The sequence below is a fragment of the Canis lupus genome, chromosome 11, assembly GCF_011100685.1.
Source record: "Canis lupus familiaris isolate Mischka breed German Shepherd chromosome 11, alternate assembly UU_Cfam_GSD_1.0, whole genome shotgun sequence".
In the NCBI taxonomy this organism is placed as follows: Eukaryota; Metazoa; Chordata; class Mammalia; order Carnivora; family Canidae; genus Canis; species Canis lupus.
The window spans coordinates 74,383,750-74,409,365 of NC_049232.1; the positions used below are offsets into that span (position 1 = coordinate 74,383,750).

Sequence of the window (25,616 nt, forward strand, 5' to 3'; positions counted from 1 at the left end):
CTGTTTACCAAAACCCTCGGCACCCCACCCGCACCCCACACCCCAGCACCCCACCCAGGCCTGCCAAACCCTTGGGAGCTGATGCTCTTCTCTCATCCTCAAACTCCTCTCCGGGGCGCCCCGTCGTCCGAGGGCCTCCTGGTTTGTGGACAGCAAGGGACGGACCACTGAGCAAGGGGCCCAAGGGCTGGCTCCCGGCTCCTCCAAGTGCGCGGCCGTCCTTCCCCGCGTAGCACACCAGTGCAAACGGGATTTATGTGCCCCACATACGGATCATGTGCCATCAGCCCTTCCTCTCAATTTTAGTGAATGTACGTAAAAAGGCCAACTTCCCTAGTGCCCTGCTGGAACACAGCAGCGCCCACCGCAAAGGCAGCGCACCAGGAGGCTGCTTGAGGAGTGGGTCCCGTGGAGGTAGGCGGCGAGCGAGGCGGGGAAGTGCACGCGGCACCCGGCCCGGGCCCTCTGCCCTCCTCCCCAGTCCCCACACTGGCTCACGTGCCTGTGGAGCATGGGCTGTACCCCACGGAACAGCGGTCTGGCCTCACGTCAGTGGCAGGTTCCCACACTTGCTTGTCCCCAAACCTTTCTTGTGTGTTGTATTTCAGGACCCGCTGGCGTGGAGAATTCAGAGCCAGGTACGCGTCGCCGGGGTCTCATACACCCATGGTACCATGGGCTGGGGGTTCAATTACTTAAGCATAGCAAGGGGCGGGTAGCTGGGTGACGGCACTGGGAGGCCGCACGATGAGAGGAGCACTGGGTGTCAGACTATACGGTGGCAAATTGAATTTAAATTAAAAAAAAAAATGGTGACGATTAAAAAAAAAAACGGCGAGGGCGCCCTGGCGGCATTACCCTGCAGAGAGCTGAGGCCAGCGCGCCCCAGCCGCCCGCCGCACCCCGCAGGCCCCGCTGCCTCCCGCTGAACCTCCCGACAAAGGGGACGCGGTGCCAACCCGGGCGCCACGAGCACGTGCACCTGCCAAGGCCTGGGTGCAAAGCACGACCAAGTGCACACACAGGCCACGTGGCCGGCAGGCCCCGAGCACACGGAAGAGGGCCCGCCGCTGCCAGCACCTCGTGGCCAGGTCATTTGGTTTTTCAAGAGCATCTGGAAGCAGATTTTTATTTGAAGTGTCTGTATTTTTAAGTGTTGGAAGATGTCCATAGCTCTACCCATATGTCATACCTGTCTTTTTTTTTTTTTTTTTCCTATGAGCCACTAGGGTTTTTTTTTTCATTAAATTTTATCTGTCATGCGTATTTACTTTTCCTAAACATGGACTCGTGGAGGATATAGGCAGTTAAAAACTATTCCAGTTATTTGTATATTTAAATATGATTTAAAAGCATCTAAAATGTGGCAATTAGAAAAATGTATCTTAGCAACCGTTTACTGGCAGCTCCCCTTACTGATACACAAACTAGTTTTTCCAACATGTTCTTGTCTTTGGGAAATTTTGTAGGCCATCAAGGTTTTCACTAAAAAAAAAAAAAAAAAAAAAAAAAAAAAAAAAAAAATTCCAGGGACACCCCGGGGGGCTCAGCGGCTGAGCGGCTGCCTGCGGCCCAGGGCGTGACCCCGGGGTCCCGGGTTCGAGTCCCTCCTCGGGCTCCCCCCGCGGGTCTCTGCCTCTCTCTGTGGCTCGGCGGTCCAGCGTCCGCCCAAGTGCGTTTTCTGTCTTCCTCTACCTCTGCACCCTTATGTGTACTGGTGCGTCTGGAACGTTCTTCCCTTTTCCTCACCTGCCTACGTCAGTCTGATTCCTCCCAAATTAACTTGCACACCTGGACGTGTTGGACAGGTTCCTACCTCTCCCCTTGGGCCAGGAGGCCCTGCTCTGTCCTTCCACATCCCTGTCAAGGCCCTCGTTCTTCACTGTCTGTTAAAAACAACTGCCTCCCGAGCACACAGTTTCTTCAAATACTTTGCTTTGGACCCGCCAGTGCCCAGGGCGTAGCAGGTGCGCAGTACGCTTTTAAGTAGGAAAGTGATACATTTGTGAAATAAGAGTGGAACACATGATTTCAAAGGTTGCACCCAATTACAAAATACTGTGAAAAGCCCTTCATTTACCTCTATTGGCCTCCCCAGGAAATTCTTCTCTGTCATCTTATAATGGTAGAGGTCGCCTTTATGCTTATAAGAAATCTTGACATCCATGTTCAAGTGCAGTTGTTTAATCAGGAGTGAATATTCTGTGAGGCCCTCGATGGCATTGATTGTATCCTATCAGCAATCGGCGGGGCACAAGAACAGGTTTAGCTCGTTCATGTAATCTCTAGTTACCAGTACTCTTCCTTACGAGGGGTGGGGATGCGGATGGGGATGCGGATGGGGATGCAGATGCGCTAACCGGTGCTGCAACTCCAGCTGCCTGAGTGACATTGGTGAAGAGCCCCCAGGTGGAGGAGGGGGAGGGGAGGAGGGAGAGGGGGAGCAGAGGGGAAGGAGAGGTGGAGGGGGTGGAGGAGGAGAAGGTAGAGAGGAGGGGAGGGGGTGGGGGGGAGGAGGGGTGGAGGAGGTGGAGGAGGAGAAGGTAGCGAGGACAGGGAGGGGTGGAGGGGGAGAGGGAAGGTGGGGAGGGTAGGGGGAGGAGGAGAGGGAGGGGAAGACAAGGGGGAGGGGGAGAGGGAGGAGAAGGTAGAGAGGAGAGGGAGGGGGTGGGGAAGGCAGAGAGGAGGGGGTGGGGGAGAGGGAGAGGGAAGAGGAGGGGAGGAGGAGGAGAAGGTGGAGGCGGAGAGGGAAGGGGAAGAGAAGGTAGAGGGGGAGGAGGAGGGGGAGGTGGAGAGGGAGGGGAGGTGGGAGAGAGGGAGGAGGAGAGGAATGGGAAGACGAGGGGGAGGAGAAGGTAGAGAGGAGGGCGAGGGGTGGGGCAGGGGGAGGGGGGGAGGTGCAGCAGGGGTTGGAGGAGGAGGGAGGAGGAGGGAGCGGCAGTAAGGGGCCCCGGGGCAGGGGCCCGGAGCACCCCGAGTGCCTGCCCCCAGGTGAGTCACTGTGCACATTGCCACCGAGTCTGTGCCCGACTGGGTCCTTCGTCTCTGCAGGTGGCCCCCGGAGGTCCTCCGCCCCCGTCCCCCCCAAAGCCATCTGCGTCCCCTCCCCGCCCAGTGTTTCCGGGCGCCGTGGCCTGTGGCAGGTACCCACGCGCGCTGTGGGACAAGTAGTTGATGGAGGAAGAGATGGATGAATGTGATTCTTGTCGGCCTCCTCGTCCTCGTCTATGCAGCCGGGGAACGTGAGCAGCTCAGGGCTGTCCCTTATGTCCCCCCCCACCCCCGTCACGGGCCGTGGCATGCGAACCCCGGGACGGCCTTCCCTGAGAGGCCCATGCCCGTCCCCAAGGTCCCCCAAACTCGAGCGGCACCGCAGTCGTCGTGCAGGACGCCCTCGCTCTCGGTTCCCTAAACACGCAGACACGCCGTGTCACCCTGGACACCCGCGCGGGGACCCCAGGTGCACGCCCGCCACGGCCTTCGCCGGGAGCTCCTCAGCTGTACGAGCCCACGTGCGTGTCATTCACTGTGGGGAGAGAGCGTGGGGCGTTGTCCACAGGGCCCTTGCAGAGGATGTGACGGACTCGTGGGCCCTCGTGGTCAGCGGGGTCAGGACAGAGGGCGCCGGGGGCTCGGGGCACAGCGTCTGCCTGCAGCCCAGGCCGTGACCCCGGGTCCCGGATCGAGCCCCGACTTGGGGTCCCCGTGGGGAGCCTGCCTCGCCCCTGGCCCGGGTCTCTGCCTCTCTCGGGGGTCTCATGGATAAATACATAAAATCTTAAAAAAATAGGATCCCTAAGGGACACAGTAGGGTTAGAGTCTGGAGACGGGAGCCCTGACGCTGGCCGTGCCACTAACCCCGTGAAGGGACCCGGGGCGTATCTGCCGTGTGTGCGCGTGCGGAGGTCGCGCCGCTGCGACACGTGCAGTGGGGGAGACAGGACACACGTCGTCAAGACGGCAGGACGGGGGCGCGTTACCTGGGTTGAGTAGAAGCCGCCTCCGTACCTCTGCTCCTCCGACAGCCACCTGACCACCGGGTTAACGTAGGCGACGTCTCCGAGGCTCAGACAGGTGAGCAAAGCGTAGGCGGTGGTTTCCACCGTGCGAGCTGTGCCCGCGGTCGCCGTGGACCTCTCTTGCTCTTGATGGTCGTCCTTCCAAAAACGGTAGACGACGGGGTCACCTGAAGCCAACAGATCGCATTCATTAATGTCGAGAAACGCGTGGAGGTGACGTGAGTGTAGCGGGCTTCCGGAAGTTTCTTCTGGTGGTGGCCGCTGGCGTTCTGGACGTTTCTTACTCGCTTGCGAGGAGCAGCTCGTGGAGGTGACCAGTACAGGGCGGGGTCCCTGAGACTGTGCTGCTTGTCTTTGCTGGACGAGGTCGTGGGGCAAAGTCCACACGCACTCGGGAGCGGGAAGTTCCGTGAACTGGTCCCTCGAGCACCCAGAGCACCCAGCTCCGCTCTCTGCTCCCCGAGGGACTGGCCGCGGCCACGGGGACCCTTCCCTCAGCCCCGAGGGACTGACTTTCGGGTCCTCGGGGTATGTAGGACTGTTCCCTGGCAGCGAAACTCAGCTGAGACCCCAAACGGGACGTTTAATCCACCAGGAAGCACCGCACGCGCAGGAAGCCTTGCTGTTACCACGGACACTGTGGGATGGACTGGACAAGTTTTCTCCTCGACAGAAAAAGAAAAAAAAAAAAAATCCACGTCCCGGCAATTAGGAGCTCGTGCCCGACACCTTGGTTCAGTCTCATAATCACTTTCCAATGTGAAGAATCCCACGCGTGCGATGCTTCCCGTAGGTCAGGGCCTAAATTACACTCGTGGCGGCTCTAGTAATTGAACCTTGTCACTCTACATCGTTTTTTGAACAGATTATCTTAAAAAAAACAAACAAACCGGTAAGGCATATTTGGAAATCGTTTTTGAAGATTAGTCGAGGTTTCGACATAACTGTCTGCAATTCATGATTATGTTATTTGCGTGAGTTTGGACAATGTTTCCCTTCCCTCTCAGAGACTCAGAGCAGCTGCTGTATTTAGGTTGAAAATTTGCTTTTTAAGGATACCTGCAGCTCGATGTTATTTGAATTCTTAAGATCTGTCCGTAACTGCTATAATTTCATGATCCCTATCTTACAAGACCCAAGACAATTCTTTTGTGTTGTTTTTAAAGTCCTATACGAGTGGTGGGAGGCATGTATTACGATTCATTTTTATTTTTATTATTATTTTTTTAAGATTCAGTCATTTTAAAATGACAGAAATCAAATCTCAGGGCGGCCTGGGGGCTCAGTGGTTTAGCGCCTGCCTTCAGCCCAGGGTGTGACCCCGGGGTCCCGGGATCGAGTCCCGCGTCGGGCTCCCTGCATGGAGCCTGCTTCTCCCTCTGCCTGTGTCTCTGCCTCTCTCTGTGTCTCTCATGAATAAATAAAATAAAATCTTAAAAAAAAAAAAGATCAAACCTTGTAGATACTGGTTCACCTCACGTTGCATTTATGAAGCTGTTAGAGAACCTCAGCCAGCAGAGGGCCGGGGGTCACTGCCACCCTCTTTCTACTTCTATACTCTTGACCCAGAGGAAGCGGAATTTTTATTTTCCAGGATGAAATACATACAGAGCGAGGCGGGTGCAGAACAAGCCAGGGTGGAGAGTGCAGGCACCTGGCGGTGGGCACGCCTCGCCGCTAAAAACCCTCCGACGCCTTCCCTTTCTACTCAAAGTGGAAGTTGAAGATTTGGGCTTCCAGGGGCCCCGGGCGCCGGGTGATGGGCGACGGACCAGGCAGGCCGTGCAGGGTCCTAACCAGGAGCCGCCAGGGGAGTGTGCAGGCCCGACCTCAGCCGGGTTCTCGGGCGGCTGGGAGCTGTGCACGCGCACGGGTGTGTGCAGGTGGGCGGCCCCGTGTCGGGCGTGTGCACCTGTGGCTCCTCCTCCGGAACATCCTTCCCCCCACGTCCCCAGGGCTCCTCCCAGGGAGCCGTGGGTTACAGGCCGCACCCAGTCCCGGGTCCCCTCCCTGCTTCCGCGTCCTTTGTACCGGTTCCCGCCAACCTGTTCCCCACACGTGTCCGTCCCCATAACGACCGTGTGTCAGAGGACCTGGCCCGTTTTCCTTCCAGTCTGTGGCCTTAGCTCTGGAGCCCGGAGCCGGGCGTGGGGCCAGGGTCCTGCACACTCGCCCAGGGAGCGCGTCCTGCTCCAGCTCCGCGAGTGAGCGTGCCCCGAGTGAGCGTGCCCGCCGCCTGTCACTACTCGGCGCCCGGGCAGGACCGAGCCGTACCTTTAACCAAAGCTTTCCTCTTCAGCCCCGAGACGATGGAGTAGAACTGCGGGTGCGTCCTGTCCCCCAGGGAAAGCGCGTAGGCGGCGATGGCCAGCGTGAAGGTGCTGCGGGCCGAGGGCGCGCCCTCGAGCAGGAAGGCGTCCGCCCTGGTGAGGGCCGCGTTGATTTTCTGGAAGCGACAGCAGAGGACGCCTGGGTTCCGGGGCCTGCCACCCGCCCACGAGGCAGCCCGGCCGGGAGGGCCCGGGGGACGGAGGGGCCCGAGGGGAGGCACTGGGGGGGCCCTCAGGCCCTGCCTCCTGCAGGCCCCGGGACACAGGGGCCACGGCCTTGGGACACAGCCAACGGGGTATTTGGTTTTGCGGCCGCAGCCCCGCCAACCCCCGGGTGTTTCCGCATCCACGCGGGTTCGGGGGCCGAGTCCAAGTCATTGCTGATCTACAGGCCGGGGCGCGAGGCCGGACGCTCGTCCCTTCCCCGGAGGCCCACGCTGACTCGGTCAGGCGAGCCCTCGGCGTCCGGCCTCCGCGTCCAGCCCGGGCCCCAGGACGCCGACGAGCTGGCGCGGCTCCCGCTAGTCCCCGCCACGAGGCGCCTCGGCTGCAGGCCAGCGCCACGCGCACCGGGTGGCCTCACGAGACTCGCGGGCAGGCAGCGGGGGCGCCGCGTCCTAGACCCCGGCCACAGCTGACCGGCCCCACGCCCGCCGCGTGGCTCCGTAGCCCAGACGGTGACAGCGACCCCGCCTGCACCTCCGTGTCCTCGCCGGCCCGCAAGCAGGGGCTGAAGGGGCTGCAGCACGCGCCGCCACCGTGCGGCCCCGGGGTTTCCGAGCAGAGGCCAGTGAAGGCGGCCCCCAGCCAGGCCGCGGGCACCCAGGCCACGGGCACCCAGGCCATGGGCACCCAGGCCGTGGGCGGAGGCCAGGCCTTACCTGCAGTGGGCACAGGTCAAAGGCCTTTCTAATTCCAATGACCGCGAAGGCCGTGAGGTACAAGGAGTGCTCGTGGGCTTCAGTAGGCAAGGTCCCCTGAAAATGAGGAATGATTCCCACGGAGGCTGAGCCGGTGTCCCGCAAGTGAGGTGACCGTCCGCCCCGTGGCCTCCCCGGGCAGCCCCGGGCCTCAGCTGGACGTGGGCATCCTGGCCCCCAACCCCCACCCTGCGGCCCCCCCAGGGCTTCCCGACCCCGTTGAGCCCTGGTTCCGATGCCATCTCTGCACTCTAGGCCCCTGCCCTCCGCGCCACTCCCCCCGGGTGCCCCAATGCCCCCTGGGCACCCCGACTGCCCCCTGGACACCCCGACGCCCCTTGGGCACCCCGACTCCCCCTGGGCATCCCGACACCCCCTGAGCACCCTGAATCCCCCCGGGCACCCCTGGGCACCCTGACTCCCCTCTGGGTGTCCCGATGCCCCCCTCGGGTTCCCCAACGCCCCCTGGGCACCCCAACTCCCCTCTGGATGCCCCAACACCCCCCTGGACACCCCGACGCCCCCCAGAGTGCCCCAACGCTCCCTGAGCACCCCGACGTCCTGCCTGCAGGTCCCCACCCCCCAGCTCACCCATGCTCACCCCTCCGTGTCTCAGAAATGAATCGTAAGATCTTAGAAAAACAACCCAAAGCAAAGCACCCCAGAACACTGTTGGCTTTCGAAGGATCACGGTGGGAGGAGAGGGGGAGGAGGCACCAGAGCGGAGTCGTGGGGAGGGACCATGGGCCTCACCCTGCACAGTGCTTGGCCCCGCAGCTTGGGGCCTGACCCCAGCCTCTCCCACTAACAGGACGTGAACGGGGCCCCACCTTTCAGGGCAACACCCCACAGCCTCCGTCCGTGAGGCTCAGGACTTGCGGTTGGGAGTCTACACCGGGGGCACGTGGACGGAGGGGACATGGCCCTGCTCTGGGTCCTCCAGCACCTGCCCCCGCGCACCCCGGCGCGGCCACAGCCGTCCCTCCTCCGCCCTGTCGAGCTGAGCGGCCCGCGGGGTGCTCCCAACAGGGGCACGAACCTTCTCTCCCCCTCAAACTGCCTGGAATAGGAACGGAACTCCGACTTGTCAGTAAAACTGGTGCTCAGCTGTGCGTTTGGTTTCCTTACCTGTAACTTTACTGGTTGGTACTGGGAGTTTTCTTTGAAAGATCCGTTCTCCAGTTGGCAGTTCTCCGTCAGCCACAGCAGAGTATTGCAGATTGAGTTCTGGTTCTGGCCTATGTACTTCTGCACCTGTCCGAGCACTCTCAGAGCAAACGCTGTTAACCTTTAAGGCAAAAATCAAATAATTTTAGGTGGTCGATCCCTTTGGCTTTCAATTCATAGTGTTTTTTATGTGTCTGTGTGTGTTTTAAGATTGTATTTATTTATTCATGAGACACAGAGGGCGAGGCAGGCTCCGTGCGGGACTCGATCCCAGGACCCGGGGGTCATGCCCTGAGCCGAAGGCAGACACTCGACCACGGAGCCGCCGGGCGCCCCATAGTGTGTTTTTACTTAATACAACATTTATTCTTTAAAAGAAAAATAGTATTTTAAATCAAACAATTCTAAAGTAGGTTGTAGCACTTCACAAGGAAAGAGAAGATTCTAGGAAGAGCCGCAAAAACCCTCCGTCGGCAAATGTGAACGGCGCATCCTCTGCGGCCGCGGCCTCGCCGTGACCAGCGCGCGAACCCGGTGCCTGAGGATCAAAAACAAGATTACTCTGACGTTGAAGACAGTAGCGGTGGGGCAGAGTCTGGAGTCGGGGCCCTGACGGACGGGCACGAGCCACGGGAGAGAAAAACCCTAAGGTTCCAGGTGGTGCGGCGTGGACAGGCTGGGACACCTGGAGCCTCGTCTGAGGCCTGCGAGTCCGCCCGCGCCCACGGGAGCGCCCAGCTCGCCCCTCGCGCCGTCACCCACCCGCCCTCGCAAGGGGCCGCCGCCGTCCCAGGCGCCGAGGTTTCTTGTTTTCATTCTTTTCGCTTTTTGTAGCAATTTCTGCCTCCACGAACATCTGTCACGAGCTCCCCAGCATCTGGCTCACGGCCCCACGACGCCCCTTCTCCTGCCGCGGCCCCGCGGCCCTTCAGCCTGAGCCGCCCACAGCCGCCCGCTCCTCAGACGCTCTGAGTCAACCCTTGACGCTCCCTCTTCGCTTAAAAATTTTCCTTTTCATTTTTCTTTCTCGGGGATCCCTGGGTGGCTCAGCGGTTAAGCGCCTGCCTTCGGCCCAGGGCGTGATCCTGGAGACCCGGGATCGAGTCCCACATCGGGCTCCCGGTGCATGGAGCCTGCTTCTCCCTCTGCCTGTGTCTCTGTCTCTCTCTCTCTCTCTGTGTCTCTCATGAATAAATAAAGTCTTTAAAAAATAAAATAAAATAAAATGCATGATATTGGGGCACCCGGGTGACTCAGTGGTTGCACACTGCCTTCTGCTCAGGCCGTGACCCTGGGGTCCCGGGATCAAGTCCCACATTGGGCTCCCCGCATGGGGCTCGCTTCTCCCTCTGCCTGGGTCTCGGCCTCTCTCTCTGGGCCTCTCATAAATAAATAAATAAAATCTTAAAAAAACCCAAACCATTAAAATGATGTTTTGTACCCCTTTTTTGTTGTTACCTTCCTTGTAGTTCTCAAAAAAAAAAAATACTTTGAAAGTATTCGGGTACTGGGCATTTTCCTCTGTGCAAGCTTCTCCCAGGGAACTCGGGGAGTGAGTGGGACGATACCCGAATATTTCTGTGCTTCTGGCTGAACACCATCCGCTCAGCCTGGCCCAGAACTCCCAGAGGCCCCAGTTATTAACTGAGAAGCTATTGCGCGTCCTCGGGCGAGGGGGCGTTTGGTCCTCGCTGGTCCCCAAGCCCGGCCCCCCGCGTCCCGGCTGCTGTCCTTGGCCGGCGTGCTCCGGGGCCCGCACATCTTCACGTGTGCCGCCCACACAGGGTTAGACCCGCTTTCAGGTAGAGCCCGTGGGACGTGGTGACCGACCGGATGCAGAGCCACAGGCAAAGGGAAGGTCCGAATGTGTAGAGTATTTGCTGCCCACGGATCAAGGAAACCCAGACAGAAGACTGGGCTGGCATGGGTCCCGGCTGAAGGGCCTTTGGCACCCAGGTCCCTAGAAATGTGGATCTGGAGCTTAGGAAAGAAGTTAGGCCCAGGGACTCCACAGGGAGCCAGAAATTATGGAAGTCGGGGGCGAAGGTGGGACTGCAGGGGGAAGGCGGTCAAGGGTGGAATCCTGGGGCCTCTCACGAGTTACAGGGCTGAGCTACAGAGTCTGCAGAAGACACGCTGCCACGTGCACCCTCCGTTAATGGGGCGCTTGCCCTCCCGTCATCAGAAACGAGGAAGTTGTTCTGCTTCGCTGAGCACTTAGTGAGCACCTGCTGTGTGCCAGGTATGCGCCCGGCGCTGGGCGTACGTGCAGCTGCCCCCAGGGAGCTTACATCCTACTGAGATAAGTAAGAATGTTAACGATCAATTTTAAGAAGAAATGGAAAGCTGGGGAGCAGGATATGAAATATGGGGATGGGAACGGGATGCAATTTTATTTTATTATTTTATTTTATTTTATTTTATTTTATTTATTTTATTTATTTATTATTTTTTTTAGGGATGCAATTTTAGACCGAATGATCTGTAGATGATCCACACTGACTTTTGGTAAAGACCCGAGGGATGAAGGGAACCAGCCCCTGATACCCGAGGAGCGTTTTGGACAGAGGAACAGTCGGTGCAAAGGCCCTGAGACGGAAGCGCCTGGATGTTCAAGGAACCTGAAGGGCCAGAGGGCGTGAGGGGAATGAAAGGGAGCAGTCGGGGTGCAGCTGGGAAGTGAGAAGGAGCAGACCCCACAGGGCCTCGTGGTTCATGGCAGGGAAGTTTGGCTTTTACTCTGGGTAAGATGGGGAGCTCCCAGAGGGCTCTGAGCGGGGGCCCCGACTTATGCTGTGAGCGGGGCGACGCCAGCTGCTGGGCTCAGTGTAGACGAAGGGGGGCGGGCTGAGGCTGGAAGGGCAGTGACCCAGGTAGGAAACGGGAGAGGCCTGGGCCAGGATGGTGAGCCGTGCGGGGTAAGGACTAGCCGGGCTCGGGGCGCATGCAGAGGCACAGCCTTCATCGTCCTCCGTGGCTGGTGGGCACCTGTCGGATGAGAATGGGAACGAAGGCCTTCTGCTTACCAGGTGCTAGCGTCTCCGCCCTTCCACATGCTGTAGGAGTAGTCGGCGTTCCGGTAGGACGTGATGCTCACCATCCCTAGGAGGCACCGGAGAAAGACACGTGCTGCCCTGCCCGCCGTCCACACGGCCAGTGCTTGACGGGCTCCTGGCAAGGGGCCTTCCCTTGGGTGCCGGGCGGCGAGCGTGTGCTCTGGGGCCAACCCTCAACTTCCCCAAAGTGTGGGAATCATGAATCGCTTGAATTGGGAATTATCAAGTGGGACATTCTGAGCTCACTCAAGAGGGAAGGAAGCGCTCTGCTGAGGTTGGAATGCAGGGGTCTTGTCTCTCGTCCAGGCATTTTGGTAAGGGAGGCCAAAATGCTACAGAAAACAGTATTTATTTATATCATTGTGTCTATCTCGTGATTTTTCTTTTTTGCAGAAAAGCTTTACAATTCCCCTTTTGTATGATTCATAAAAACTCACATATTAGTTGATTGCATCCTTAGTTTAAAAATCACAAGATTTTTATGCACAATATGTAAAATAGAATTTTTTTTTTTACCTTGTTTCAGCTGATTCTTCAGGCTCTGCTTTTTCATTAATGAATTAGGAGAAAAAATATTCCAATTACTTCCTGCCTCCAGGTAGTGAAAAACGTAGAACACCGGGACAACGCTCATCAGTTCTGCTTCCGCGTTCCCCTTGGGGAGGTGGGTGAGGATGTCAATGCCTTCCTGACTCAGAACGGCAGACATGACCTCACCCATGAGCATTCCTGTAGTAAACAAACAAGTCAGGGTAGACACAATCAATCAATTTCTATCAACCGCTGAGGAATGGTGTATTTTAAATAGAAGAGTAACTAACCCTCTTCTTTCTTTTCTTGAGAGAGAGAGAGCACGTGTGAGGGAGCTCGTGGGGGCAAGGGGCCAAGGGGTGAAGGGGCAGAGGGAGAGCAAGAGAGAGAGTCTTAAGCAGGTTCCACACCCAGTGCAGAGCCTGATGCAGGGATTGATCTCACGACCCTGAGATCACAGCCTGGGCTGAAATCAAGAGTCAGACACTTAACTGACCGAGCAACCCAGGTGCCCCCCTTGTTCTTTCCCGTTTATCCAGGTGGTTGAATTACTCCTTAGCTGGGGAGACACAAAAAGCTCTGGTTAGGAATATGAATGTAAAAGAAACACCAAGGGGACCTGGGTGGCTCAGTCAGTGAAGCGTCTGCCTTGGGCTCAGGTCATGACCCCGGGGTCCTGGGGTCAAGTCCCGCGGCGGCTCCCTGCTCACTGGGGAGCCTGCTTCCCCCCCCCCACTCTGCCTGCTTATGCTCTCGCTCTCTCTCTCTGTCAAATAAATGAATAAAATCTTTAAAAATAAATGAATAAAAGAAACAGGGTTAACAATGCCACCGGGGGGAGTCGGCTTCCCCCTCTCCCTCTCCCTGTGCTCGCTTGCTCGCTCTCTCTCAAATAAATAAATCAATGAATAAATGAATGAAAATCTTTTTGGAAATGCCACTGGAATATGCCGGCGAGAGGGCACGCTCAGCAGGCCGCGGACTGCGGAGCCCACGCGGCCAGTTCATTGCCCTTCAACCTGCCAGCTCTGGACGCCGGAAGCCGCCTCAGTCAATTGCTCGCAGCAAGCAGAGCAGACAGCCTGGTGGTGGTGCCGGGCCCACCCCAGGATCCTGGTCACACAGATGGGATCACAGTGGCCGGGGACCTGGGGGAAGCCAGGGACGCCGCCACCCCTGCAAAACTTCTGGGGGTGGGGGGGAGCGGCTGGGGGTGGGGGGGGAAGGCGGGGGTGGGGAGGGCCAAGGGGGAGGCTGGGGCAGGGGGGAGCCCGGCATGGGGGTACTCCAGGGGGAGGTCAGGGAGGGGAGCCCAGCGTGGGGGGAGCCCCGCGGCCCGGCCGTCCAGCAGAGCGCTGCATCCCCGGGGGCGCCCAATGGTGCCCCCTGAGGTCGTGGAGACCCCGAGAGAAGCCTTGAGGGCAACAACAGCCCCCCAAGCTGGGAGAACAAAGTTCCCCCTACATCAGGCCAATGGAAGAAAATAGTCAGAAAAGTGGTTGCGGGTTTGAAGGTGAGGAAGGGGCAAGGTTCCCCTAAAGGTGGATGTGCATATGCGGCGGAGCAGACGAGAGGAGAAATGATAATCAGGATATTTGATTGTTGTTTTGAGGCATAAAGGGAAAGGAGAAATAAAAACAACACTTGTCAATTTACCTTTTACACTCACAATCCTTTTGACTTCTGTTTTGGGGACCAAGTCTAATGGTATCCTGTATGGGAACTCTTTCCGTCTACTAATGACACCTGGAATTTAAGAAAATTATTAGATTTACACAGAATTCTTTTTTAATTTGAATTCAGGTAATTACCATATCATGTATTATTAGTTTCAGAGGTGGAGGCCGTGATTCATCAGGCTTCTGAACACCCAGTGCTCGTCCCTTCAGGTGCCCTCCTCCATGCCCGTCCCCCGGTTACCCCGTCCCTCCCACCCCGTCCCCTCCAGCACCCCTCAGGCTGTTTCCTATGGTTAAGAGGTTTGTCTCCCTCTCTGATTTCATCTGGTTATACTCTTCCCCCCCTTCCCCTATGATCCTCTGTTTTGTTTCTTAAATTCCACATGAGTGAGATCAAATGACAATTGTCTTTCTCAGAATGACTTATTTCACTTAGCATAATACCCTCTAGTTCCATCCCCATTGTTGCAAATGGCGAGATTTCATTTTTCTGATGGCTGAGTACCATCCCATTGGGTACGTAGACCACATCTTCTTCACCCATCATCTGTCAATGGACACCGAGGCTCCTCCCACGTGTGGCTCTTGGGCATGTTGCTGCTGAGAACATTGGGGAGCAGGCGCCCCTTCATTTCACTGCATCTGTATCTTTGGGGTAAACCCCCAGCAGTGCAATTGCTGGGTCCTGTGGCAGGCTCTATTTTTAACTCTTTGAGGAACCTCCACACTGTTTTCCAGAGCGGCTGCAGCAGTTTGCGTCCCACACACAGTGCAGGAGGGCTCCCCTTTCTTCCACGTCCTCGTCAACAATTATAACAATAAAATTTTAAAAGGAAGTTAAAAATAATCGAGGATTTTTATCAGACCCTAAGCTTATGTAATCTCTCTCTTTTAAAAAAAAAAAGATTTTATTTATTTAATCATGAAAGACACACAGAGAGAGGCAGAGACACAAGCAGAGGGAGAAGCAGGCTCCATGCAGGGAGCCCCACGTGGGACTCGATCCCGGGTCTCCAGGATCACTCCCTGGGCTGAAGGCAGCACTAAACCGCTGAGCCCCGGGGCTGCCCTATTACTTTTTTTTTAACCAAGATTTTTGCTCAAGAGATCTATTCCCAGATAAAAGACCATTCCCATCTCGCAGGCCTGCTGTGCACACCTGGGACTACACGACAGGGCCGTTTTGGAAAGCGGTTTGCAGGAACGTCAGCACAGGGGGCGTAGGGCTACTCAGGAAGAGGAGCCAACGGACTGTGGCTCCGAGGCCGGAGGTAACTGCGGGAGGCCCCAGACCTCGGCGCTTCTACTATCTCTGCTCTTGGGCTGGAAGAGGGTCTGTGTGAAGATGAAATCAAAGAAAACAGCCTAAGGATGTGTGCGTCTAGGAGGGGCTTTGCCTTCTGCTGCGCATCCTTAGTCGGCTTATGAGACTCGGCTGACTGAGAGGTAGAGGCCCGAAGTCTTTGCACCCCCAGAGGAAGGGCTCTCTGAGTATAATGGTCTTGATTTGTAAGTAAACTTTTTTTCTTTGCTATATCACTGAAAGAAAAGACACATGAGGGATCCCTGGGTGGCGCAGCGGTTTGGCGCCTGCCTTTGGCCCAGGGCGCGATCCTGGAGACCCGGGATCGAATCCCACATCGGGCTCCCGGTGCATGGAGCCTGCTTCTCCCTCTGCCTGTGTCTCTGCCTCTGTCTCTCTCTCTGTAACTATCATAAATAAATAAAAATTAAAAAAAAAAATCTTTAAAAAAAAAAAAAAAAAAAAGAAAAGACACATGAAGCAGATTTTAAACATTTAATAAGAACTATGGAGGCCTGTCTTTTTTTGTTGTTGAAAAGAATTGTTAATTGAACATATTCTAAATTTTATAAATATATATGCATAAATGTAAGTATATACATTACAAATAAATATATGCATATAAATATATACGCATTATATATATATATTTATATATATATATAATGCGTTATTATATAAATATATATATATTTTATATATATATATATATATATATATATAGGCCTTATATATATATATATATATATATATAGGCCTTGATTAAATGCTCAGATATTTGCAAAATTCTAACTGTGAGAAGATTCAGAATATCTTTATGGAAGGGTAAAAACAGGGAAGCAGGAACAAAGGGGAATGGGTTAGTTAAGTGATTAATCAGCATTATTGTGTTTCCAAATAATGTGTGTTAAGAAAGACAGAAATGGGGGATCCCTGGGTGGCTCAGTGGTTTAGCGCCTGCCTTTGGCCCAGGGCGTGATCCTGGAGTCCCGGGATCGAGTCCCGCGTCAGGCTCCCTGCATGGAGCCTGCCTCTCCCTCCTCCTGTGTCTCTGCCTCTCTCTCTCTGTCTATGTCTATCATAAATAAATAAATAAATAATTTTTTTTTTTTTAAAGAAGGACAGAAATGGGTTTTTCTTAGGTGTTCTTTGGATTGATGATTCTATAAGAAAATATTGTAAATTATTATTGTGATAGATACAAAATGACCAACAGCGAAGAGAAGTGATCCAATCATTACCATTTCAATGCTTTGCACTTTAAACTAATGGAATTCTTTTCCTTTGTTCTAAACCCATCCAGATTGGGATAGAACATATGTTATCAAGAATGTCAATGAACTAAGAAGTGGATTTTTCTTATTTCAGACAAATAACATTTTGAGAAACAGCGTTTCGGGTTGCCTCTACACTTTAATTTCCGGCGCGAAAGACAATATGTAAAATACAAAATCACTTTGCCTACCGTAAATACCCCTTGGGTCCAGAGTAACACCAGCGTAACTTTCCTTTTTGATACCTTCCGGCTAAAAAGACAGAAAACATTCAGTCAAGAATATGGTTAAGCTTAATTCCCTCAGTAGAGCCTTAATTTGTTCACTGGATTTTATTTATTTTTTTATTTTTTGTTCACTGGATTTTAGATGCCCCCTTCAAACAATGAAAGAAAATAATTCAACTTATATGACCTGAATTCTTGGGTCAACTCGACTACTTTCCAGCTGACAAATTCTTTTTTTTTTTTTAGAAGGCAACATATGAAAAAAAAAAGAAAAATAAAAAGAAGGCAACATATGTTTAAATATTTATATCCATACACGCAAGAACAAGATTTTCTGGCTACTTACAAAATAACCAGAGCAAATACTTAAATAGTATTACAAGCCAGGTAACTGATCTAAATGCTTTGTACGTTTTAGCTCATTTAACCTCAAAAAGTGCTCTATGGAGGGGAAGCTATTATTACTCCCATTTGATAGAAGAGGAAAACGACCGTAGAGGAATCAGGAAGCGTATGCAGTGTCACACCACTAGGAGGTGGTGGGGACAGGATTCAAACCCAGGCCTGTCCCCAGAGTCTGCAGGGCAGCACCACGCGAGGTGCATCAGAACACGCCTCGCACAGCATAAGCCCGTACGTGTTTACTGAAGTGGTTTCACGGCTGACAACAGGAGCCAGAGACTGAAGACCCAAGCAGGCCCGTCCCGTCATCGACCGGCCACGTGGGGAGTCTTGCCAAGATAACGTGAACACGCCCAACAGACTACGTGGGTCAATACTACTTAGCAACGATAGTTTTCTCCCCTTTTTGGCCCGTTTGCTCATTTGCAAATGGAACATATTCTTAGACCGCAAGTTCTAAGCTGTGAACGCACGGGCCGTGTCTTATTACGGTCGGATCTCCGGCACCTGCCGCGACGGCTGGCACCTGGATCTCAAGAAACGCCTTCGGAACGTGTTGGGGCCAGAAACGTGGAAGGCCATTCGCCACCTGTCGCAGCTGGGTATCGCCGGCTGTGGGAGTGATCTGTGATTTTCACGTTCTTCCCTGTGGTTTTCCGTTACTCCGTATGTTCCACAATAAGCAAGTTCTCATTGTCTCACTTAAAATTGTAAATCATAGTGTCGGACTTCAAGAAAAGTCACAAGAATAATGTGAGACAACCCCCACCCAGTTTCCCCTAAATCTAGCATTTTGTTATATTTACATTTTCTCTGTGTTTTCTGATCCACTAAATGGTAAGTTGCCAACAACTTTTTTTTTTTTCAAAATGAAAAAAGTGTTTGTTTTTTTTTTTCTTATTGTTCTTTTTCTTTCTTTGTTCCTTAAATCTTAATTCCATTGTAATGAGCTTACGGCGCCTTGTCGGTGTTGGTGTCGGGGGCAGCACCGTGCTCAAGCCTCCCTGCCTGCTCAGGGCTCATCAGAGGGAGACTCCTAACCCCCTTCACCACAAGAAAAGTGTTCTTAAAAAGAACCGGAGGGAAGCGTGTGTTTCTTACCACCACTCGTAGTGTTTTTACTAAGATTTCTCTTCCCAGCGACGTCTCCAGCGAAAAGTTGATGTTGTGGAGGCCGATCTCCAGCGGCAGCACGCTGAAGGTCACCAGGTGGCTGGAGGAGCCCTCTAACCTCAGGGACCGGCATTTGGAGGGGTCTGGGCCCCGGCGGTCGCCGGCCGAGCCGCCTGCCGTGCAGATTCCCTCCGCAGCTGACATCTGAACACAGAACTGAACACCGACAGTGAGCAGGCGTGTGCCTGTGCCCCGCCCCGTCCGTGCGGGTGCCAGCTCTCCTGGAGGTGCCCCCTCGGGCTCCCAGGCCGGGCATCACCGGCCTCACCTTCTAACGCCACAGACTCGGGCGCTGGGGGGCCGCGTGCAGGCGGCGGGCAGGGTCGGCCCGGCTCCGGGACGTCTCGGCTTCCCTGCGTCTAACCTTCTCGGTTCCTGACCCCAGACCATTTGTGACACGGTCTCTTGACGCCTGTACCTCAGACAGTGGGAACCCCGGGCGCAGGCGCCTGCCCGACCCGCTGCTCCATGGATCTTTGAGCTCAGCCTTCGGTATTCGGCAAATGATGGTTTTAGGAAACACTAAAGACACTTAGAGTTTCCCACTTGTACCCCATTTTACAGCCACACTTCAGCTCCAGAAAGATCTAGGTTCAAATCTTGGCTCCGCCTCTCACTGTGTGACAATAACAGGCCACAGGAGCCCTATCACTGCTCATTTCCTCATCTTTGTCCCGGGGGTAGTCCCTAGTACCCACCGACTTCTGACCTAAATGGTAGAAATTGTTCATCTTCACCCCAAAATCTAGCAACCGGTCAGAATTAAGAACTATATCTCAAAGAATAAAACCATAAGGATGCTGAATAAATCAAGCAGGTAAACAAGAAAGAGCGCCGACCTTCAACAACAAATTTGAAGGGTTTCTCAAAAATGGAAAGTTCTGGCTCCCTCTTTGTGATCTTTTTAGGGAAACAGCAACCTGGGGGGTGGGCGGGAGTTAGAGAAGCCCTTGGGGGCAGCCCCAGGTCCGAGATTCTCTCCCCGGGGTGGATGCAGGAGGGCGAGGCCAGACAGTTCGAGAACAATGCTTTGCAAGAGTTCCTGCATGAATTCATCATAAAAGTTCTTAGCAAGCTGAGAATAGAAAGCGATGTTTAAAGCAGAATATGTTCAATTTTCAAATCTAGAAGGTCAAGAAAACCCACAGCAGCCGTTCAGCTTTCGCGGATGGCCGAGGACACACCGGGGCATCGGTCCCCAGACACGGCCTCCGGCCCCCAAGGCCTGGCCCAGCCCCAGCCCAGCCTGTGGCCTGTGTCTCCGAGGCCCGGGGGACAGGGGACCCAGCAGCCACCAGACTGAGAAGTGGGGGCTCTGAGCGGCCGGCGCGGGCCCAGGGCACGAAGCCCAGACCAAGCTCTTTGGAGCGACTCCATAGACCCCAGAGTCATGCGAACCCACCACTGGTAGGTCCCAGGCCCAACCCGAAATGACTAGATAGAAAGAGGAAAATGTGACCTACACTGGAGAAAAGATAGGGACTAACCCTGAGATATCACAGATGTTCTTGTTTCTTATTTTGGTAAGATGAAAAAGCACTGATAATTTAAAAAGTAAATAAAATACGGCAGTACAGCAAGATGCAGGGCACGTAGAACCCTGTCGGGTTACAGTCGTGGCACTGCAGTTGGTGGTGCTCTGAGCAGCAGCACAGGGCGTGAAAGTGCAGCTTCAGGGGACCATGTCACAGCACTCAGCTTTGCCATGGCTGAGACCTACACAGGTAAGTGTGGCAGGAAACTTTATTTAGGATACTGAAATCTGGGATGCCCGGGGGCTCAGTGGTGGAGCACCTGCCTTTGGCCCAGGTCATGACCCCGGGGTCCTGGGATCAAGTCCTGCATCGGGTTCCCCGCAGGGAGTCTGCTTCTCCCTCTGCCTGTGTCTCTACCTCTCTCTCTGTGTCTCTCATGAAGAAATAAATAAAAACTTTTTTATAAAAGTACACTGAAATTTGAATTTCATATAATTATCATGTGCCATGAAAGTTTATTCTTTCTTTCAATCTTTAAAAAAAAAAAATGTAAAAGCCGTTCTTAGATTATAGGTCGTAAAAGGAGAGGCAGTAGGTCAGTTTGGACCCACAGGCAATAGCTGGCCACTGATCTAATGAATAAAGCAAAAGGACAAAGAGATGTAAAAGATTCAGCATCGTAGGCAGGCCGGTTTCCCTTGCATTAATTAGGACAATATGCATCAAAATCCTTACATAATTTTAATTAAATCCACAAGCAATTACTTGACACTTAGAGTCTTATAGAATTCAAAAATATTTCAACTTTGATATATCTACATATTTTTGTTGCCTCAAAGTATGAGGTGATCAACCAGAAACATTCAGGCATAAAGCGTATGACATTAGGAGAGTGAAATGGGAATATGTGTTCACAGAGAAAAAGGAGCTGATATCCAACCTGTTAATAAGAGATTATTGGGGTATTTTAAAATGGAATGCTATGGTATTTAGATTCTGCTGTATACATTTATTTTTTTTTTAATTTTTATTTATTTATGAGAGAGAGAGAGAGAGAGAGGAAGAGGCAGAGACAGAGACACAGGCAGAGGGAGAAGCAGGCTCCATGCACCGGGAGCCCGACGTGGGATTCGATCCCGGGTCTCCAGGATCACGCCCTGGGCCAAAGACAGGCGCTAAACCACTGCGCCACCCAGGGATCCCTGCTGTATACATTTAAAGTTTGTTATAACCATTTCTTTGGAAAAAATATTAATATTTAAGTATTTCCAAAGTTATAGATTTTCAGATTTTTTGAACTCATGCTGAAAAATTTTAGGTGCTAATTAGAAATGTGTCAATGGGCTGCACAGTTTTCCCCTCAACATTTAGAGAGCATGTAAGCAAAAATTTTGGAAACCACAAAATATTCATTTCTAAGAGTGAAATTGGAGCTTTTTATAAAACATAAATTTTTGGACCACACTGAGTTCCCACATAAAGGCTGGAGACTATTATTTTCAGATGAAATCAGTCTCTTGAGCCGTGTGCCGACAAAAGGAAGGCAAACCATCCCACCACGGTTGGAGTTGTTCAGGGAGTGTACCCTGGAGTGAGAGAGAATTAAGGGAATTAGCATGATTTTAATTAGGGTGCTTATAGGGGTAGCTTATGAAGTCCTACCCGGACAGCGGAGGGCTAGTGGCCAACAGAGGGGTGAAGCCAATGGCCGGCGGGTTTCAATGATGCTGCAGGGCCTCGGCTGCGAAGTAACAGGGCGACAGGCCTGCCGGGGGGACTGCAGAGGGGACAGAAGGTCTACAGAGCGAAGATGCGCATGAATGGCTGGACTGGAGAGAAGGAAGGGGTAGTGAGGCACGACATCAAGAAGCTCAGAATCCAGGGCGATAGATGAACTACCTAGGATCTCGTCCTTCTCAGAACCTCCACAGCACACCGGTTATCTTACGGACTTGTTTTCTTCTTTATTTCTATTTATTTATTTTAGAGAGAGAGAGCGAGTGAGCAGGGGGAGGGGAGAGGGAGAGAGAGAACATACAGCAGACTCCACGCTGAGCACAGAGCCCGACACGGGGCCCGATCCCACGACCCTGAGATCATGACCTGAGCTGAAACCGAGAGTCGGATGCCCAATAGACTGAGCCGCCCCTTGGATGCTTCTTGAAATTGGAGTCATAAGAACATTTGTCTTAAGTCTTCCTCCTTCCTTCATCCCTTCCCTGAATGTTTGTGTTTTTTTGTGTATGTGATAATTCCATGAATAGAATTCTAATAAAATCATTCTTCCTTTCTCCCATTTATTTGAATAATATTTATTATTATTTATTTCCCATAAATTTGAATGATAAGCACCTACTTACCCGTATACCAAACCTTCTATAGTTGTAAACAGTTCCTTTCAATTCGATCTGCTCCCCTCGTACAACAGAATACGGTATATTCATTTCCAGGAAGATATCTTTGAACACCTGTACCTTGAGAGTATCAGCGACGCATATGCCTTCAGTCCAAAGTGGGAGAGAAGTAGAGGCATATTAGGGAATTCTGTAAGGCCTCATTAGTACTACTGTGTCTCAGATTTGCTTTGCTTCAAGGAAGAAAAGGAATATTGTATCATGTTTTTCTCTGCACTGTCACGTCCTTGAATTTTCTACTAATTGATCTGTATTTCAATAATTATAGGTATTTATAGAAAATTTCATTTATCTGACAAATATTTAATTCTACTAAGGCATGAGAATGCTCGTCAACTTAGGTAATAAATCTCTTTTTAGATATTCATCATTGACTCTCTTTACTCGGTATAGCATTTTGATTTCGGAAACCAAGACTTTAAATAAGAAATAGCTGATAAATAAACAAAACCAACCCTGAAGTTATTAATAAAGTATCTGTACTAAATTGCCACAGAAGGGCATTAGCCCAGGAGAGAAGTCACACGTTTGCTTCTAACTCTACTCAAGCTCCCAGCCAGTGAGAAAAATGAGGGAAGATGGGGATTTGACATCAGCATTGATAAAAATGATGGTTGACAGATTAACAGGTAGTTAACAACAATTAATTAATAACAAATTAATATGGTCAAAGATACGGGCATATCCACGTCTTTTTGTAATACGTTAAAAAGGATATTTAACAAATGATATACCACTCAAGTCCTGAGTACACTATATGGATTATAACAAAAACCCCCTACATTTTGCTAATCAAGCCACCCCTTAAATAAGTATATGACTTAAGCTTACTTACCACTGTCTGAAATGCCAACACCTTGAATTTCCCAGGTAGTTAGAGAATCAGGAAGCCCAAATTGTAATTGGTTTCTGGAAAGTTAAAACGTTAATATTCAAATCCAGTGATTAGCCCAACTTGCCAGCATTCACTAACAGGATCTTTGCTTCATACTATTTTAGGGTAAAGAAAAAAAATCACAACCCAATGAAATCACATCACGTATTAAGGAAAAAATCAAACAAGAAAAAAATACATTCATGAGCTCTCCTAGATGTTGCATGTTTTAAAATACGTCACTGGTATGATGAGAATTCAAATTCAGAAAGATGCACCTTTGAAACCCCACAAATTCAAAACATACAAAAAATATTTACTGTGTGGTATGTTCTAAAATAGGGCAGCAAAGCCATGCATTTAACAGCGCTCGTGACAAAGTCAGCATAGCTAAACATTTCTAAGATTAAGCTCATCTATTTATTTATTTCGTTCCACAAGCAGCCACTGTCCGCCGACTTAGTGTCCGGCGGAGCACTAAGGCCGAGTAGACGACGCCTACAGCCTACCGCACTGTTCCCAACGGGTTCACCTCTAGTGGAAGAAACAGGTGAGCAAATAAATTGCAATCACTGGAATAACCGTATCGATGAGCATTTAAAAAGTTGGGACGCGGCCTGCATGCCTCAGCGCCTCTCTCTGAGGGCCTGTGCAAGCGGGGCTCTGGTGTAGGCTTTGCCCTGGAAGTGACGTTTTAACATGGAAATCAGGCCGTTATAATACTGTATGTTCCACACAGCAGGATTCGTCAGGAGGGGCACTTAACGCAGTCCCGGGGCGGGTTGGGACAGTGGAGGGAAGGCTCCGGTGGAGGCGCTACCCAGGGGCAGCACCAGCCGCGACGGACAACGGGGGGAGGAAGGGTTAGAGGCAGAGCGGAGGCCGGACACGCACTCAAGGCCGATGCAGGCTCCGGCCTTCGGGCTTCGAGGGCTCCTTAAGGTCAAGGCTGGAGTCCACAAGGACGGGTGATGCTCAGGGACTCAGCGTTGTTGACTCTTTTCAGTGCCGGGGACAGAGAAGGCGCAGCCATAAAAATGTGTTGAATAGGAGCCCGTGGGGGGCTCAGAGGCTGAGCCTTCAGCCCAGGCCGTGACCCCGGGTCCTGGGATCGAGTCCCGCATGGGGCTCCCCGCACAGAGCCTGCTTCTCCCTCTGCCTGGGTCTCTGCCTCTCTCTGTGTGTCTTATGAATCAATAAATAAAATCTATTTTTAAAATGTGTTGAATAACAAGAAAGGAACCTTTCTTCTTATTAATCAATATTTATTTCACAGTATAGCTATTTCAGGATGAAAATGGCTGCGTACCACAGCAGTTAGCGCACACTTGTGCTCAGTGAAGGCTTAGTGAAATGGGACGAAATAAAAGGGAAGCGTACCCTTCCTCACCAAGAGTGGGTAATCTTGCCCTGGAACTAGTTACGAGAGGAAGCACAGGGAAAAAAAAAAAAAAAAGGTGAAGCAAATAAAACAAAATTTCATTAAATGGTAATATTGTCTTAACTCTTAAATAAACTATTGGGAAATGGGTAGTTTCCAGATTTTTTACCATAATATTTGCATTTTCCCACATTTTTCAGAGGAGTGTTGAAGAAGTATAATACCTTCTTCCAGAGACATGGTGAACTTCCCATAACCAGCTTTCTGGAAAATAGCTCCTTATTTCTGGCTTTGTTACTGGTAACAGGTGCTTTATTTCTGGGGGGGAAGGAGGAGAAAATATGTGTGATTATGAAAAAACAACACAAATTTTACTTAGAGCCAAATTTTGAAGCATGGGCATTAATCTATAACTTGAGTATTTCCTAAAAGGTTCATGAAACATTTTGTTCAGTCGTTTCAAAATAGGACTTCAAAAGCCTTGGTACTGACAAAGCAAATAAAGTATAATAATATCTTTAATGATTTGTTTCCTTTTTTTTGTTTTTTAAATTGCTAAATGCTTAGTGTGCCTGAGATTATAAAAGATACTGATCAATCTATACAGTTATTTGCATTTTTATAATTATGGTAATTGTGTTTATATTATAAAATAAAAGAGGTTTACCTAAGGGAAATTTATTTATATTTCCCTTAATAAAAATGGACAGAATTTCTGCTTCTGTCCAAGATGGACTGATGGGAGTTACTCTTCTCTCTTAAACACACACACACACACTTTAAAAAAAAGAAAAAAACTTAAGAAACAGGCGCCCTATATAAAACAACAGTGTTCAGACATTACAACGTAAGTGGCCCAAGGCTGTGACTCCTGAGAGAAGGGAGACAGGTCAGGTGAGCCTCGAATCGTCCGGGGTGACGGTCCGGGGGCCGCAGGCTGCGGGGCAGGCACAGAAGCCACCCAGACGCCCGCAGAGTCGCAACACCCAGGGGAGTTTCGGGAGGCCGCGCTGTCCCCGGCGAGGGGCAGAGTAGCCGAGGCTCGGTTCTGTGCAGCCGGAGCCAAACCGACGGAGAATTGTACCGTGAAACTATGTGGACGGGACTGTGAAAATTCTCCTTGTGATAAGCAAAAAGCTGAAAACAACCTAAATAAATCTAATACCATAGTTTTGATAGATGGCCAGAAAAATATACATTTAAAGAAATACAGGCTCAGCGGCGGAGCATCTGCCTTGGGCTCAGGCTGTGACCCCGGGGTCCCAGGATCGAGTCCTATGTCAGGCTCCCTGCACGGAGCCTGCTTCTGCCTCTGCCTGTGTCTCTGCCTCTCTCTCTCTCTCTGTCTCTCATGAATAAATAAATAAACTCTTTAAAAAAAAAGAAAGAAA

General features: G+C 51.8%; 1 protein-coding gene across 2 annotated transcripts in view; it reads right to left on the reverse strand.

Annotated features, from left to right (window-relative positions):
- Positions 1-25,616, reverse strand: part of C5 (complement C5) — a 75,465-nt gene that overhangs the window by 16,007 nt on the left and 33,842 nt on the right. Inside the window, exons 18-30 of one of the 2 annotated variants that reach the window (XM_038553258.1) lie at positions 24,450-24,543; positions 22,806-22,879; positions 21,917-22,056; positions 18,010-18,237; positions 16,471-16,531; positions 13,680-13,769; positions 12,009-12,221; positions 11,463-11,538; positions 8,398-8,557; positions 7,231-7,326; positions 6,294-6,465; positions 3,981-4,186; positions 2,081-2,233 (exon numbers count right to left, since the gene is read on the reverse strand). In XM_038553258.1, the coding sequence (XP_038409186.1) occupies positions 2,081-2,233; positions 3,981-4,186; positions 6,294-6,465; positions 7,231-7,326; positions 8,398-8,557; positions 11,463-11,538; positions 12,009-12,221; positions 13,680-13,769; positions 16,471-16,531; positions 18,010-18,237; positions 21,917-22,056; positions 22,806-22,879; positions 24,450-24,543 (1,763 nt within the window). Of the gene's footprint in view, positions 1-2,080; positions 2,234-3,980; positions 4,187-6,293; positions 6,466-7,230; positions 7,327-8,397; positions 8,558-11,462; positions 11,539-12,008; positions 12,222-13,679; positions 13,770-16,470; positions 16,532-18,009; positions 18,238-20,735; positions 21,143-21,916; positions 22,057-22,805; positions 22,880-24,449; positions 24,544-25,616 lie in introns of those variants that run through there. The other variant, XM_038553259.1, reaches the window with a different exon arrangement.